This window comes from Papio anubis, chromosome 10, assembly GCF_008728515.1.
Source record: "Papio anubis isolate 15944 chromosome 10, Panubis1.0, whole genome shotgun sequence".
NCBI classification, from domain to species: Eukaryota; Metazoa; Chordata; class Mammalia; order Primates; family Cercopithecidae; genus Papio; species Papio anubis.
Window position 1 is genome coordinate 87,613,199 of NC_044985.1, and position 17,264 is coordinate 87,630,462.

The 17,264-nt window shown below is 39.7% G+C and overlaps 1 protein-coding gene across 3 annotated transcripts in view; it reads left to right on the forward strand.

Annotated features, from left to right (window-relative positions):
- Positions 1 to 16,943, forward strand: part of CD28 (CD28 molecule) — a 71,271-nt gene extending 54,328 nt beyond the window's left edge. For 2 of the 3 annotated variants that reach the window (XM_021923386.2, XM_009182835.4), the window contains exons 2-4: positions 3,353 to 3,709; positions 6,081 to 6,205; positions 11,910 to 16,943. In XM_021923386.2, the coding sequence (XP_021779078.1) occupies positions 3,382 to 3,709; positions 6,081 to 6,205; positions 11,910 to 12,038 (582 nt within the window). In that variant the 5' untranslated portion in view covers positions 3,353 to 3,381 and the 3' untranslated portion in view covers positions 12,039 to 16,943. 3 annotated transcript variants of the gene reach the window in all.
- The last annotated feature ends 321 nt before the right edge of the window (positions 16,944 to 17,264 follow it).

Sequence of the window (17,264 nt, forward strand, 5' to 3'; positions counted from 1 at the left end):
GCAGATCACCTGGGGTCAGGAGTTTTAGACCAGCCTGGCCCACATGGAAAAACCCCATCTCTACTGAAAATATAAAAATTAGCTGGGAGTGGTGGTGGTCACCTCCAATGCCAGCTACTCGGGAGGCTGAGGCAGGAGAATTGCTTGATCCCAGGTGGCAGAGGTTGCAGTGAGCCAAGATTGTGCCACTGCACTCCAGCCTGGGTGACAGATTGAGACTGTCAAGAAGAAAAAAAAAAAGTGTAAAAAATGTATAAAGAACTCTAATAATTCAATAATAAAAAGAGAAATAACCTAACCAGTTAATAAATGGGCAAATGATCTGAATAGAGAGTTCTCTAAAAAGAATAGACCAATGACTAATAAGCACATGAAAACATGCTTAACATCATTACTTATTAGAGAAATAGCAAATCAAACCATAATGAGATATCACTTCATGCTCACTAGGATGGCTACAATAGAAAAGATGGACAATACCACCTGTCAGCAAGGATGAGGATAAATTGGAGCCCTCATTCACTGCTGGTGAGAATGTACAATGGTGCAGTTGCTTTGGAAACAGTTTGACAATTCCTCAAAAAGTTAAACACAGAGTTACCATATGATTCAGCAATTTTACTGCTGGCAAATACCTAAGAGAGTTGAAAACATATGTCCACATAAAAATCTGGATGCAAATGCTCATAGCAGCATTATTCATATAACCAAAGGGTGATGAATAGAAAAACAAAATGTAGTATATCAATACAATGGAATATTATTTGGTCATAAAGAGTGATGAAGTTCTGATGCACATTACAACATGGATGAACCTTGAAAACATTATGCTAAGTGAAAGAAGTCAGACACAAAAAGCCACATATTGTATGATTCTACTTATAAAAACAGTCCCGAACAGGCAAATTCATAGGGCCAAAGTAGATTCATGGTTTCCAGGGATTTAAGGGAGGGAGGAAGCGGGGTGATGGTAAATGGGTATGGTCTTTCTTTATGGAGTAATGAAAATATTCTGGAATCAGATAGTGGTGATTCATTCATAACTTTGTGAATATACTAAAAAGTCTCCGAATTTTACACTTTAAAACAGCAAATGTTATAGTACCTGAATTATATCTCAATAAAGTTATTATCTAAAATAAAGAAAAAAACTTAGTATCAATCCTTTCCCCCATCCTAGACCAATTAAATCAGAATTTCTGGAAGCGGGAGGACCTGGGCACAGATATTTTTTCATTTTAAAGTTCTTGATATAAAGCCAGCAACGATTTTTTAAAAAGAATTTTGTAGAGATGGGTTCTTTCTATGTTGCCCAGGCTAGTCTGAACTCCTGGGTTCAAGCAGTCTTCCCGCTTTGGCCTCCCAAATTGCTAGGATCACAAAGGTGAGAGCCACCATGCGTGGCCAGCATTGTTGATTATATAGGAGACAAAAAGGTACTATTAATTTAGTTCTATGCCATTCCCTTCTTACCAAAACCAAAACAAAACACCTGTGTGTATGAATTCAAATTCAGTTAAATTGTAAATTTCATTTAAAAATGAATCTGATTTTGTTTGGTTCTTCAGTGTGGGTATACGGATGTTGCTTCAAATAAACTTAAAAGAAATGCAAGTAGGTAAATAATTATTAACACACCCCAAAACAAGAACAAAAAAAATGCTTTTGTTTGCATTGAAATTTGAATCAAAGACACAAAGTGGTTTGTTGTTTTAGAAAAATTCTTGAGGGCTGGGCGCAGCGGCTCACACCTGTAATCCCAGCACTTGGGGAGGCTGAGGCGGGTGGATCACCTGAGGTTGGGAGTTCGAGACCAACCTGACCAACATGGAGAAACCCCATCTCTACTAAAAATAGAAAATTAGCTGGGCATGGTGGTGCATGACTGTAATTCCAGCTATTCGGGAGGCTGAGGCAGGAGAATCACCTGAACCCAGGAGGTGGAGGTTGCAGTCAGTTGAGATCGCGCCATTGTACTCCAGCCTGGGCAACAAGAGCGAAACTCCATCTCCAGAAAAAAAAAAAAAAAAAAAGAAAAATTTTGTAAGGTCTCTTGGTTGCAAAGTTGATTCTCAGTTTCTCAGTGCTTCAGTGGTCTATTTCTCAGGTGGTCGTAGATAACTTGGGTTTTAGTTCTGGCTTTGTTTACCACTTGTTTGGTGACTTCAGACAAACCAGCTAATGTTTCTAGGCTTTATACAGTCATTAGAAAAGAAGAAAAAAGTAATATTGTCATGTGCCAACGATGAGGATACCATGGGAAATGAGATCTATGTGTTCTCTTCTCTTATGGAGTTGATAACCTAATTTCAGTTTCTTTGCTTTTAAAGATTGAACTAAATGGTCTCCAGATTCTTTGATCTTTTATTGGGATAGCAGTAAAGGTAGATGACGGACCAGAGAGGTAACTCCCCTCTGGAGCCTTTCACCCTTTATGATTTAAGGGAATAAATCTATGAATTTCTTGAGGAGGCTATTCTCTGAATTTGGTGTGGAAAACAAATTAAAGCAAACTCTTGGGTATATTTTTTCTTGTTTCTTCATCCCACTCCAGGAATGGCCAATAAACAAAGTAAAAATGTTTCAAAATATTTTAATTCCTTTACAAAAGCCTGTATCACAACTTAAAAACAAATCTATTTATAGGTTGGGCTTGGTGGCTTATGCTTGTAATCCTCGCACTTTGGGAGGCCAAGGCAGGCAGATCACTTGAGGCCAGGAGTTCGAGACCAGCCTAGCCAACATGGTGAAACCCCATCTATACTAAAAAAAACCCCAAAAATTAGCTGGGCGTGGTGGTGCATGCCTGTAATCCCAGCTACTTAGGAGGCTGAGGCAGGAGAATTGTTTGAACTCAGTGGGTGAAGGTTGCAGTGAGCTGAGATTGCACCACTGCACTTCAGCCTGGGCAACAGAGCAAGACTCTGTCTCAAAAACAAACAAAGAAAGAAACAAATCTATTTGTGTGTCTGTCAGGCAGTAAAGCCACCTCCAAATATATCACTCAATCAGGAAATTGGCCCAACGTATGATTAATATTAATGTCTTAGGAATATAGATTTAAAAATTTTGAGTGTATAGCTGTGGTGCTCAATGCCAACAGAAAGCCATGTACTGCCTTCTAGGTGTAAACATGCTCCATTGCTCCATTCAAAAGAGGATGCAAATAATATCAAAATGTTAACTTTTGAACTCTCAGTATAATTATCCCTCGAAGAGGTCCTACATCTTCTGCCAAGAGAAAACCTTTGCTGGAGATCTGTTCATTTAGTTAATTAATACATTTTTCTTTCAGGAAGAAAAATTATCCTTATATTCTTGTTCTAAGCAAATGATTTTTTTTTCCCCCCAGGAAACAAGATTTTGGTGAAGCAGTCGCCCATGCTTGTAGCGTACGACAATGCAGTCAACCTTAGCTGCAAGTATTCCTACAATCTCTTCTCAAGGGAGTTCCGGGCATCCCTTCATAAAGGACTGGATAGTGCTGTGGAAGTCTGTGTTGTGTATGGGAATTACTCCCAGCAGCTTCAGGTTTACTCAAAGACGGGATTCAACTGTGATGGGAAATTGGGCAATGAATCAGTGACATTCTATCTCCAGAATTTGTATGTTAACCAAACAGATATTTACTTCTGCAAAATTGAAGTCATGTATCCTCCTCCTTACCTAGACAATGAGAAGAGCAATGGAACCATTATCCATGTGAAAGGTAACATACAACTTTACCAGTGTACCACCCTAAAATAATGGTTTTCAAATGCAGTCCTGAAAACTAAGTCATGGTCAGTGGTGGGGTTGAGTAAGGCCTAAGTGATTTGATACTAACAAAGACAAACAACGTTTTCAGAAAACTTTTTCCTTTTACTGTAGAGGAGATTCAAGGTTATATTTTGAATATCTTTATTTTCCTTTGCTGACATTGAGTGAGAGAGTAAGTGATGAAGTTACCGCATGTGGGAATAGATCATTTTTCTCCATTCGAGTGGATCATGACAGAAAAGAGGTTACCATTAAAATGTAAGCCCAGGTGCCCTCAAGTAACAACTGGGTCTAATGGGTTAAGACTCAGGAAGACTCAGTTCTATTTCTAATTAATTCTTTTCTTTGTGCTCCGTAATCTTCCTTTGTAAAAGTACCTTTCCATTTTCTTTTTCTTTCTTTCTTTTCTTTTTCTCTTTCTTTCTTTCTTTCTTTCTTTCTTTCTTTCTTTCTTTCTTTCTTTCTTTCTTTCTTTCTTCTTTTTTTTTTTTTTTGTTTTTTTGAGATGGACTCTCACTCTGTCACCCAGGCTGGAGTGCAGTGGCTCGATCTTGGTTCACCGTAAGCTCCGCCTCCCGGGTTTACGCCATTCTCCTGCCTCAGCCTCCCAGGTAGCTGGGACTACGGGAGCCCGCCACCATGCCCGGCTAATTTTTTGTATTTTTAGTAGAGACGGGGTTTCACCGTGTTAGCAAGGATGGTCTCCATCTCCTGACCTCGTGAGCCGCCTGCCTCGGCCTCCCAAAGTGCTGGGATAAGAGGCGTGAGCCACCGCGCCCAGCCTGTACCTTTCCGTTTTCTAAAATATACAAAGAATGCTGAACTAGAAACTAGGGGACATAAAATTTGCTATTAATCAACTCTGCGATCTTGGATAAGTCACCTAACTTTTTCATAGTCAAAAACTCAGTACAACTATTAAGCGGTATTTGTGAATTAGTGAAAATAAGTCTGCTGAGTTTTTGTTGGTGTTATGTTCTGCCTAAATGTTAGGGGAAAAAAAATCATGATTCCTCAACTCAGAAGAATACAGTTTATTAGTAGCAACAAGTAAAATTTGATTTTTTGGTATACTTTGTGGATATATCATAGGTTTTCCTTTTTGTGGAATGATAATAAGAAATGTGTATGTTCGGTTTTGTATTGAATCCTAGCATGATGCCAATAAATAGTTTTTCTTCTATGCTGGAACAGAACCATGCTGATGAAAAATAGGATACTAAATAAGGAAAGGACCGTTAACTTAATGTGGCAGATTAGATTTTGTGTTCTGGCAAAATAGAGACAATTAATGTGTGAATATTTTGTTTGCTGAGTCCCATTTAGATTTCTAGTATCTATAATGTCCAAACAGAATATTTCACTTGTATCAAGTCAAAGGTTTAAAAATTATGCTATCTTGCTTGTAGTTAAGAGTGAAATATTTTTTCCTATATGAATGATATACTACTTTAGGATAGTATTTTATATATATGTATACACACATATACACATATCATTTATAGTAGAACTGAGGACACCAATGCTCCTGTACTTAGTAATTTTCAGTCCTGTCTATATATTATAAATCTGAGTAGGTTTTAAAAGAAATACCAATGCCTAGTTCCAGCCCTGAGATTCTGATGTAATTGATATGGGTTGAGGAAGGGGTGCTGAACATCATTATATTTTCAAATTTCCTCAGATAATGTGCAGCTAGGATTGAAAATCAATGGACTAGAGGATTTTTGGTATGCTTTCTAGTTCTAATTTTCTCTAATTTTGAATAGAATTCTATAGGTTCCTTCTCATCCCCTTTTGATTCCTAAAGATATAAAGCGACTTGTTCATCATCATATAATCGATTAGGCAGGGTTGGAGCTAGAAATTTATTCTCTGATTAGCAGTCCAGTGTTCTGACTGCCATATTAGGCTGATGATTTTCTTAAGGCTTGAAAACATGTATATTATTTAACTTATTCCAAGGATGCAGTTTAGGGTCTAGATTAACTACCTTCTGATGGGAGAGAGGGGTAAAGTAGGTTAAGGCCATTGGAAGTCACCATTTTGAATCACACAGTAGAATCCACAAAGTCAAGTGAATACAAGTCTACCAGTGTACCATCCTAACGTAATGGCTTTCAACTGTAGTCATGAAAACTGACCAGGTCATGGTCAGTGGTGGGGTTGGGTAAGTCTCAAACAGGAAATCTATTCACTCTAAGCTGGTAATATGTTTAATATTTTTATTTCTTTCACATTTTTCTCTGATGTTCACAAAGAAGGAAATGTACTCAATTGCTATTCCTGTATCATTTAATCCACTCTATTTTGTTTTTCAGGGAAACACCTTTGTCCAAGCCCCCTATTTCCTGGACCTTCTAAGCCCTTTTGGGCACTGGTGGTGGTTGGTGGAGTCCTGGCTTGCTATAGCTTGCTAGTAACAGTGGCCTTTAGTATTTTCTGGGTAAGAGAAGCAGCACTGCTTTTATGTAACTTTTCCACTGCACATGCAATCTGAACACATTCAAGAATTTTGTCTATGTGGTTTATTTTCTGTTTAATATATGATGATGATTTTCTTTTCCCCATGCTTGAGTAGGTTCTCTTTTAGCCCGTTCAACTCTATCTGAGATAAAAATCTGATATGAGTTAGATTTCCCAGAAGGCATTGAGTAGGTGGTGAGGCAAAATAAGAAGCTAAATGGGCAAATTAGGGTAGAGGGATTAGGAGCAGTTGCCTTTTTTCTCTCCATTTTGCAATATAATTATGACACATAAAACAGTTTTAATGCGTATATATGTATAAACACCTAGGCAACTTGGGAAGCTAGGCAACTGAAGCCAATGGACAATGTTGGCTTGATCAAAAATCATGAGAAACTTGGCTACTGAAATTGTGTATTCAAACCTAGCAAAGAAACTAGATCTGTTTATCTGAGTCATATTTTTTTCTCCTCTGAAGCAGTTGAATTGTGTGAGTCCAAGTATGGTGCTGTCATTATGAAACTATAATGGAAGTTAGAGTTTTCTGAGCTCTCACCACTGAATTGAAGTACCAACTTTTGCAAATGTTTACATAATAAATGTGGTGTATTTTTCTTTACCTTCCTCAACATTGAATTTTTGGCCTGGGTTTGAACACATTTTGATGAACGCATTTACAGTTAAGAACGTACCCCTGAGTGACACTTATTCTTACTCAGAAACTTCTTAGGTACACAGTTATGGTACAGAATGTATTGACTCCATGTTGTCTTTGAATTTTTTTCTAGAAGTTACATGCATGGATGAGTCATTTCTTCAATGAGAAATGTATTCTCTTCAAAGATAAAAGACTATTTCTTTTTTTTTTTTTTTTTTTTTTTTTTTGAGACGGAGTCTCGCTCTGTCGCCCAGGCTGGAGTGCAGTGGCCGGATCTCAACTCACTGCAAGCTCCGCCTCCCGGGTTTACGCCATTCTCCTGTCTCAGCCTCCCGAGTAGCTGGGACTACAGGCGCCCGCCACCACGCCTGGCTAGTTTTCTGTATTTTTTAGTAGAGACGGGGTTTCACCGTGTTAGCCAGGATGGTCTCTATCTCCTGACCTCGTGATCCGCCCGTCTCGGCCTCCCAAAGTGCTGGGATTACAGGCTTGAGCCACCGCGCCCGGCCGATAAAAGACTTATTTCTCTTGATAGTCTCCAAAAGACTATTTATCTTGATATTCTCCATTTGATATTAAGTACATTTGGTGCTTAATGAACGCTTATTGAATTGATGAATTGATAACCTCCAGAGAGGTCAAATTAAGGATTTAAATGAGTCTGCCTGAAGTATGATACTCATCTTTAAGGCATAATCCATATATTTACCTAATTCGTAGATGGGTCAGTGATTTCTGAAAGCCTTATCATGTGAAGTCATTCTGTTTACTATCAGCTTGATGACTGCAGGTACAGACCTGGATCCACAGTCATGCCTTCCTATTATCCAGTCTTAGATTCTTTTAGACTCTTCTTGGCCTATTGCCGAAGCTTACCTTTCAATTGTTCCCCACATGCTCCTTGCAATTCAGAAGACCCTAGGGCTCAGATGGACATTTGTCAGGCTGCCTGTTGCTTACTCTGTACTGCTGCAGGGTAGGAAAGAAAGTGGTCGCTTGTTCCTGGAAATTCTTTATACTAGGTATCATCTTAAGAATTTGCCTGGCTTGCCTTCTGCAAGTTGCCCAACCCTGAAGGTGGGGCTTTGGTATTGTAAAATATTGCCTGAATTCTGCCTCTGATGTTAGTTGACTACTTTCATCTTTCCAGATCTTGGTGTCTTCATCCAACTTAACTTCTAGCTTTGATCCTCCGTGGTGTTTGCTGATAATTTTAGAGTTTTTATTTATTTATTTATTTATTTTTATTTTTTTTTTTTTGAGACGGAGTCTCGCTCTGTCACCCAGGCTGGAGTGCAGTGGCCGGATCTCTGCTCACTGCAAGCTCCGCCTCCCGGGTTTACGCCATTCTCCTGGCTCAGCCTCCCGAGTAGCTGGGACTACAGGCGCTCGCCACCTCGCCCGGCTAGTTTTTTGTACTTTTTAGTAGAGACGGGGTTTCACCGTGTTAGCCAGGATGGTCTCGATCTCCTGACCTTGTGATCCGCCCGTCTCGGCCTCCCAAAGTGCTAGGATTACAGGCTTGAGCCACCGTGCCCGGCCGAGTTTTTAGAATTCTTAGTTCTTGTTTCTTCTTAATCTCTGGACATTGGCTTTTATGCCTACCATATGGCTTTTCAATCCTCTCATTGGGAATCTCAACTTTCTAACTTAAAGGCCAGGTGCAGTGGCCCTTTGGGTACCCCTCCAGGAAAGGCATTCCCCTGTGATATGCTGACCTAGGTCAAAGTAATTTACTAGCTCTGTGGAAAGTAGTTTTGGGAACTACTTTAACCTTCAGTGGCAGAGGACACTGCTCATTATTGAAAACTTATTATAAATATGCATTAGAATGTCAGTTACTATAATGAGACATCAATTTGCTGAGTGACTTGAGTCACCCAAAGGGACAAAAACAGCTTCTCACTTTCAATGAATTTAAACTGTTCGCTTTCGACTCAGACACATCACAGACACGCTGGGTTTTTCCTTGGCAGCACTACTAATTCCTAGTGAGATTCATCTTGCTTTGTTTTAAAAAAATTTATTTTTGTTTTACTTTGTCTTACAGACTCCCTGTGAATTGGGCAGGCCTGTCATTTGTGGCCTCTTATAGTCAATTCGGTTACCCAATAAAAACTACCACTTATCTGCATCTCAAACCTGTGTCTTTGTACTCTCTTACCAAAAGAGTATAAATACAAGTTTGTCTATATTTCGTAGAATAACATAGTATTTTTACTCTGGGCTTATCTTTTCCTGCTGTTGCTGTTTAAGCAACAAGTACCTTGCTGAGCTGGGCATCTAGGCCATTATGGATCCCTGGAGTTTAGCTATTTCCTGGGTAATTTTCTGAGATCCTATTTTTGGCCAGTCTGCAGTGTGCCTTGATGTAAGTTGCTGTTTTCCGGAACTTCCTGAGGGCCTATGATATGCTACTGTAGGCAGTTCTGGGTTGAGTGGGTTTCTAGGCTGAGCGGGTTTCTGGGAGCAGCTGCAGATTCTATCTCAGTTCTTGACCTGATGTTGACATTTGAGTAAATAAAGAGCTCCCTTCGGTCAAGCTGTCACAGGCCAGCACCTGTCACTGTCTTTCAATTCTCCATTCACACAGCTGTGCTGGTAAAGCTGCCCGTTTTCCTAGTCTAAAGAAATCTTTTAAGAAAACATTATGTTCCCCACTGCAGATCACAATGTGAGGAATGTAGATAGTGTGTATACAGGTAGTGTCTGCTTTGTATAATAATCCAGTAGATTCTTAAAGACCATGTACTTAAGTAGATTACCTTGCGTATGCCCTGTGTGTTGCTGCTGTTCCCAGGAAACAAGGGGGTAAGGCTGGCATGGGGAGAAGGGCAAAGGAGGAATGGTCCAGAAATCACATACCATTAGCTGACATTCACTGTTGAAGGGGTAGAGATGACATAGACACATAGGGTAGGTACTTCCTGCACACATATCACACATACTTGATACACATGGGTACCGTACGTTCTTCATGGTATTTGTTCCCAGCCATGCATTTGTCATTTTCATTGCTGTGTTTAGAGTTAGGGTGATAGTAAGTAAGTCCACCATCGACAATCGCTTGAGGATAAGCATGGGAGTTGACTGCAACAGACCTTTTATTATCTTTATGTGCAATGTGAAGAACCTGAGAATCAAGACATCTTTATTACTATGGCCTCTCTACCAGCTGTGATTTGGTTTGGATGTCCAGAGGCAGAGGCTGACACTTGGAGGTTTGGCAAAGGGAGTCCGCAGGGTTGGAGTAAGTAATAAAAATGCTTCCCAGGTTATCAGCTGTTTTCTACACTCATCTGGGGACAGACATTTCCTTGGTCTTACCCCTGCCTTGCTGTGATCCTGTGCTCAAGACAGCTCTAGTCTTTCATTTACAGAAAAGATGTAGAACCAAAACAATTCTTCGTTGCAGAGGGCTACCCTGTGCATTGTAGGATGTTTAGCAGCATCTCTGACCTCTACCTAGTAGATGCTAGTAGCATCCCTCCCCGTTGTGATGATCCAAAATCTTTTTAGACTTCACTAAATGTCCCCTGGGACAGGGATTAAGGGAGCTTGAGGTGTCAAGGATGAGGTTAGGAGGGCAGTCTTGGGCAACTGTATATATGGTAGTGTCATTCACTCAGATGAGAAACACTAGTAAAAAAACCCAGCATTTTGGGGAAATCTTGAATTTATTTTAGACATGTTGAGTTTACAGTGGCTTTGAGGTTTAGTCCAGAGATATAAATTTGGGTGAGTAGGTGGTAATTGAAGCTGTGAATGTGGATGAGATTGCCTAGGGAAAGAGGATACAGTAGAGAAGAAGGCCTAGGACCAAGCAGTGAAAAATTCTAACAGCTGGTTAGAGAAGGATGAGCTTGCAAAGGAGGCAGGGAAGGAGTGACAAGACAGGTAGGATAAAAACTGGGATGTCATAGATGCAAAGAGAAATAGTATCACAAAAAGAAGAGAGTTATCAATAGTATAGAATGCTGCTGAGAGTTGAAGAAGGTGAGGACTTAAAACATGTTAGCTATGTTTAGTAACCTGGAGGTCAGTGTTTTTTCAAACCTTTCTTTAGCACTTACTCATGCCCCTTTGACGAGGAAGGTGTGAAGTGCTCAGGCAGGAGTGTATGGAAACAAAACCAGGGCTGAAATCATTCACTTATTTATTCATTTAGGTATCATGTCATTTATGTACAGCATATCTACTTAGGTATCGGCCTGTATGCCAGGAACTAGGCACCTTTGTCATAATAGAGAATTCTGAATCCAGAAATCTGATGGCTTTCTGTTTTTAGATGTTTTCTGGGTCATTTGTAAGAAATGTAAAATTTTACTATCACATTGATCCAGAAATGATGCTCCTAACCCTTAGTCAAAAATTTTGCTAAGATTCATGGTGGGCAAAATGATTGCCCTTATTTCCCTCACTTCTGGTGGAAATTCATCCTGAGGGAGCCAAGCCTATGAAAGAGAGATGAGTGACAGTATTGTCTTTATAGAAATACATACCCATAAAGAAATAGGAATGTGCTAGTTGTCTAGAACTGTAAATTGCCATTAGTTTGGACTCCATCTTTACAAATTTGTGATTATTCCAGACTCTGCAGGAGCTGAAGGTCCTCTTTGGTTAATTATGGAAAAACAGCTTGTTAAGCAAATGCTAATGTAAGAAGATCCAATGTGGGCAGGCTTAACCTAGTCAAAGGAGAAAGGGCCTTCAAGTGTATTTACATATCAATAGTGGATATGTTGATTAGTATGCATTTTGAATTCAGGTCAAATGACAACATTGAGAGTAACAGGGACGCATTTCTCTAAAATACTTTCTTTGAGATTTTTTCAAAGAAAAGTTCAATGTGAAGAGTCAGTAGTTGGGTGTGATTAGTCATTACTGAAGTCCAGGGTGCTCAAAAAAGGTTAGTGTTTTAGTGTCTCTGTCATTTGACAGTTAATAGTATCAACAGTTGTGTCCAAAGTCTTAGAACTCCTTCCATGACATTGTCCCTCCATACTGACACTTCTCTTTTCTGCAGATGAGGAGTAAAAGGAGCAGGCTCCTGCACAGCGACTACATGAACATGACTCCTCGCCGCCCCGGGCCCACCCGCAAGCATTACCAGCCCTATGCCCCACCACGCGACTTCGCAGCCTATCGCTCCTGACACGGACGCCTATCCAGAAGCCAGCCGGCTGGCAGCCCCCATCTGCTCAATATCACTGCTCTGGATAGGAAATGACCGCCTCATCTCCAGCCGGCCACCTCAGGCCCCCGCTGGGCCACCAATGCCAATTTTTCTCGAGCGACTAGACCAAATATCAAGATCATTTTGAGACTCTGAAATGAAGTAAAAGACATTTCTTGTGGCAGGCCAAGTCTTACAGTGCCATGACCCACATTCCAACTTACCACGTATTTATTGACTTGACTGAGAAGTTAGGGTAGAAAACAAAAAGGGAGTGGATTCTGGGAGCCTCTTTCCTTTCTCACTCATCAGAACATCTCAGTCAAGCAAAGTGTGGTATCCACAGACATTTTAGTTGCAGAAGAAAAGCTAGGAAATCATTCCTTTTGGTTAAATGGGTGTTTAATCTTTTGGTTAGTGAATTAAATGGGGTAAGTTAGAGTAGGGGGAGGGATAGGAAGACATATTTAAAAACCATTAAAACACTGTCTCCCACTCATGAAATGAGCCACTTAGTTCCTATTTAATGCTGTTTTCCTTTTAGTTTAGAAATATATAGACATTGTCTGTTATGAATTCTGATCATATTTAGTCATTTTGACCAAATGAGGGATTTGGTCAAATGAGAGATTCCCTCAAAGCAGTATCAGGTAAACCAACTTGCTTTCCTCATTCCCTGTCATGAGACTTCAGTGTTAATGTTCACAATATACTTTCAAAAGAATAAAATAGTTCTCCTACACCAAGAAAGAATATGTCAGGAAATAAGGTCACTTTATGTCGAAATTATTTGAGTACTATGGGACCTGGCGCAGTGGCTCATGTTTGTAATCCCAGCATTTTGGGAGGCCGAGGTGGGCAGATCACTTGAGGTCAGGACCAGCGTGGTCAAGATGGTGAAACCCCATCTGTACTAAAAGTACAAAATTCAGCTGGGTCTGGTGGCAGGCACCTATAATCCCAGCTACCCAGGAGGCTGAGGCATGAGAATCACTTGAACTTGGGAGGTGAAGGTTGCAGTGAGCCAAGATTGTGCCACAGCTCTCCAGCCTGGGTGACAGAGTGAGACTCTGTCTCAAACAACAACAACAACAAAACCACAATTTTTTTTTGAGTATTATGAAGGATTATTTGTTTAACGGTTCATTCCAATCAGACCAGGTAGGAGCTTTCCTGTTTCATATGTTTCAGGGGTGCACAGTTGGTCTCTTTATTGTCGTTGTGGAGATCCAAAGTAGGATGTGGAAAGAGTGTCCATAGGAGAAGTGAGAATACTGTGAAAAAGGGATGTTAGCATTCATTAAAGTATGAGGATGAGTCCCAAGAAGCTTCTTCGGAAGGAAGAGGAATGATGAAATTCTTGCCATGTGCTGAGGAGGTGGCCAGCATTAGGTGACAATCTTCCAGAGGGTGTCAGGCAGAAGGAGCCGTGGTGAGAGCTCCTTTACAGGGACTTTATGTGGTTTAGGGCTCAGAATTCCAAAACTCTGGGCTCAGCTGCTCCTGTAACATGGGAAAGTATTTTGGAATGTATCTTTTAAGAGAACATCAAAGTTCTTAAGGGACTGGGTAAGGCCTGACTCTGAAATGACTATGGATATTTTTCTGCCTACAGTTTGAGTCAACTAAAATACGCCTGGGGACCTTGAAGAATGGCCCTTCAGCAGCCCTCACCATTTGTTCATGCTTCAGTTAATTCAGGTGTTGAAGGAGCTTAGGTTTTAGAGGCACATAGACTTGGTTCAAGTCTTGTTAGTAGTTGAATAGCCTCAGGCAAGTCACTGTCCACCTAAGATGATGGTTCTTCAACTATAAAATGGAGATAATGGTCACTATATTCCTATAGTATAATCTCCATGAGGGCATGTCCCAAGTCTGTCTTTGTCTCTGCCTATCCCTGACATTTAGTAGTATGCCTGACATATTTAGCTATTGGTATTATTGCCATTTAGATAAATTATGTATAAAAATTAAACTGGGCAATAGCCTAAGAAGGGGGGAATATTGTAACACAAATTTAAACCCACTACGCAGGGATGAGGTGCTATAATATGAGGACCTTTTAACTTCCATCATTTTACTGTTTTTTGAAATAGTTTATCTTGTAATGGAATATAGGGCACCTCCCACTTTTATGTATAGAAAGAGGTATTTTAATTTTTTTTTTAATGTGAGGAGGGGAGGAGTAGGAATCTTGAGATTCCAGATAGAAAATACTGTACTTTGGTTGCTTTTAAAATGGGCTTCCATTCCATGAATTTAATCAGTCCCAAGAAGATCAAACTCAGCAGTACTTGGGTGCTGAAGAACTGTTGGATTTGCCCTGCACCTATGCCACTTGCCAGCTTCTTGGGCACACAGTTATCCCACTTATCAGATTGTATTTGAAAATGACAGAGCTGGAGAGTTTTTTGAAATGGCAGTGGCAAATAAATAAATACTTTTTTTTAAATGGAAAGACTTGATCTATGGTAATAAATGATTTTGTTTTCTGACTGGAAAAGTAGGCCTACTAAAGATGAATCACACTTGAGATGTTTCTTACTCACTCTGCACAGAAACAAAGAAGAAATGTTATATAGGGAAGTCCGTTTTCACTATTAGTATGAACCAAGAAATGGTTCAAAAACAGTGGTTGGAGCAATGCTTTTATAGTTTCAGATATGGTAGTTATGAAGAAAACAATGTCATTTGCTGCTATTATTGTAAGAGTCTTATAATTAATGGTACTCCTGTAATTTTTGATTGTGAGCTCACCTATTTGGGTTAAGCATGCCAATTTAAAGAGACCAAGTGTACATTATGTTCTATATATTCAGTGATAAAATTACTAAACTACTATATGTCTGCTTTAAATTTGTACTTTAATATTGTCTTTTAGTATTAAGAAAAATATGCTTTCAGAATAGATATGCTTCGCTTTGGCAATGAATCTGGAGAGAACTTGCTATTTAAAAGAGGTGTGGGGTAAATCCTTGTGTCAATCTCCAGTTTAGCCTTTTTTGAAAAAGCTAGAGTTTCAAATACTAATTTCACTTCAAGCGGGTTACATTTCTGGTTTGTTTGCTTGACTTCAGTCACAATTTCTTATTAGACCAATGGCTGACCTCTTTGAGCTGTCAGGTTAGGCTTACCTATGTGTTCTGTGTCATATGAGTGCTCAGAAATTTGAGAAAGATCCAACTTCAGCCTTGACCCCATCAGTCCCTCAGGTTAACAAACTGAGCCACCAGTCCTCAGGGCTATTTTAATGAGGATATTGGTGGTTAAATGGATGTCTCATCCCTTATCCCAGCCATTTGCACTGCCAGATGGGAACTATACCCGACCTGGATACTGATCCCAAAGTGCTAAAGTAAACTACATCCTGGAGATTAGAGATGGTGCCAATAATGGACCCAGAACCAGGATCTTGATTGCATAGACTTATTACTAATCCAGGTCAAAGACAGTGACATAGATTCTCTCAGACCCGGGGTGAGGGAGTCTGTGTTATCTGCAAGGCCATTTGAGGCTCAGGAAGTCTCTCTTTCCTATAGATAGATGCATACTTTCTGACATATACGAATGTGTCAGGAATACTCAACCAGCACAGGCATGTTCCTACCTCAGGGCCTTTACATGTCCTATTTACTCTGTCTGGAATGTCCTTCTGTAGATGACCTGGCTTGCCTCGTCACTCTTCAGGTCGTTGCTCAAGTGTCATCTTCTCCCCTAGTTAAACTCCCCCATACGCTGTCTGCTTTCCTTGCTTATTTTTCTCCATAGCATTTTACCATATCTTACATTAGACATTTTTCTTATTTATTTATGGTTTATAAGCTTCATGAGGCAAATAACTTTGCTTTGTTTCTTGCTGTATCTCCAGTGCCCAGAGCAGTGCCTGGTATATAATAAATATTTATTGACTGAGTGAATAAGTTTTACACGGCCTTATGTAACGGTCAGTCTAAATGTTATAATCATACTTTGAGAGGGAGAAAGCCAGTTCTATTTTCTAGTTTCCTGTTAAGAAGTCCAAAAATTCATTTTATTAAAAAAAACAGGAGGTAAAATATATACACAGCCAAATCTGGTGAAAGAAAATCTGATGCGTATAAGTTCATTTATGTTTTAGAAATTTTTGTGCAGTGAGGAAAACCAATACTGTTAGAAAATTCATGCCAACTAAGCCACTGTCAGGAGTAAATTGATTTTCCATTGAAGCCCCCAAATTCCCTCTTAATGGAGTATTGGTTATGTCTTAAACATATCTTTAGCTTAAGACTTCTGAAAATGTTGTCTTTGTAGTTAAAATCCCATCCCACTAGTGACCTGCTGCTCTTTTTTCTGGGGTGATTTTACCCCCAACAAATTCTGTAAATGCCTTCTCTGACTCTGATTCAAAAAGTGCTCACAAATGGAAATGCTGGGGACAGAAAATTTCAACTTCTTCACCTGTCATACTCATATCATAGCTGAACACTCTAATAGCGTGCACACACACACACACACACCCCCTATCATCTTGTGGGTAGGGGAAGGGAAAGGTGGTTGAACAACAGACACAAGAGCTGGTCTAATAATTCATGCAGCACCTTCTGTTTCCTTCGTTGAAATTTTGCTCTGAAAGTGACTCAGAGTCAATTAAATCGGTGTGCAATGAGTTCATCTCTAAACTGATTCTTTTCTTTGGTGAAATGAAGCTTATTAAACTTAATAAAGGTAATTAAACTTGAAAAAGATGAGCTTATATGTCTCTTACTACTCCAAGAAAGACTGAACTCAGCTGGTTACTCATGGATAGTTCAATAAGACAAATCAAATCAATTGGAAAGGATCAAGGTGGGTAAAAAAAAAAAAGTCAGCTATTAAATGAATCTGCTCAATAAGCACTCCTTTACTGTGCTAGTAAAAACAGTGTAACCCACTTCTGTAAAAAGGTTCTAGTACCTTGAAACTCAAGTTCAAAACAAAATCAAATGCAAACTTTGCTTCATCTAACACCTCCCACCACATTCTAGCTACTCAACTGGGTGAATATTGTAATTGTCCACAACCCTGAATTCACTTTTTCCCTCCAGTATGATGAAACAGATTGATTCCTTTTTTAAAGCAATACCCTTTCTTCTCTCCCATCTTGTCGGGATCAGAGATAATGGATAGGTGAGAAAAAATTAAAGAAACTTCTGGATCCATTGTAAAGGGAACTAACCATCACACTGT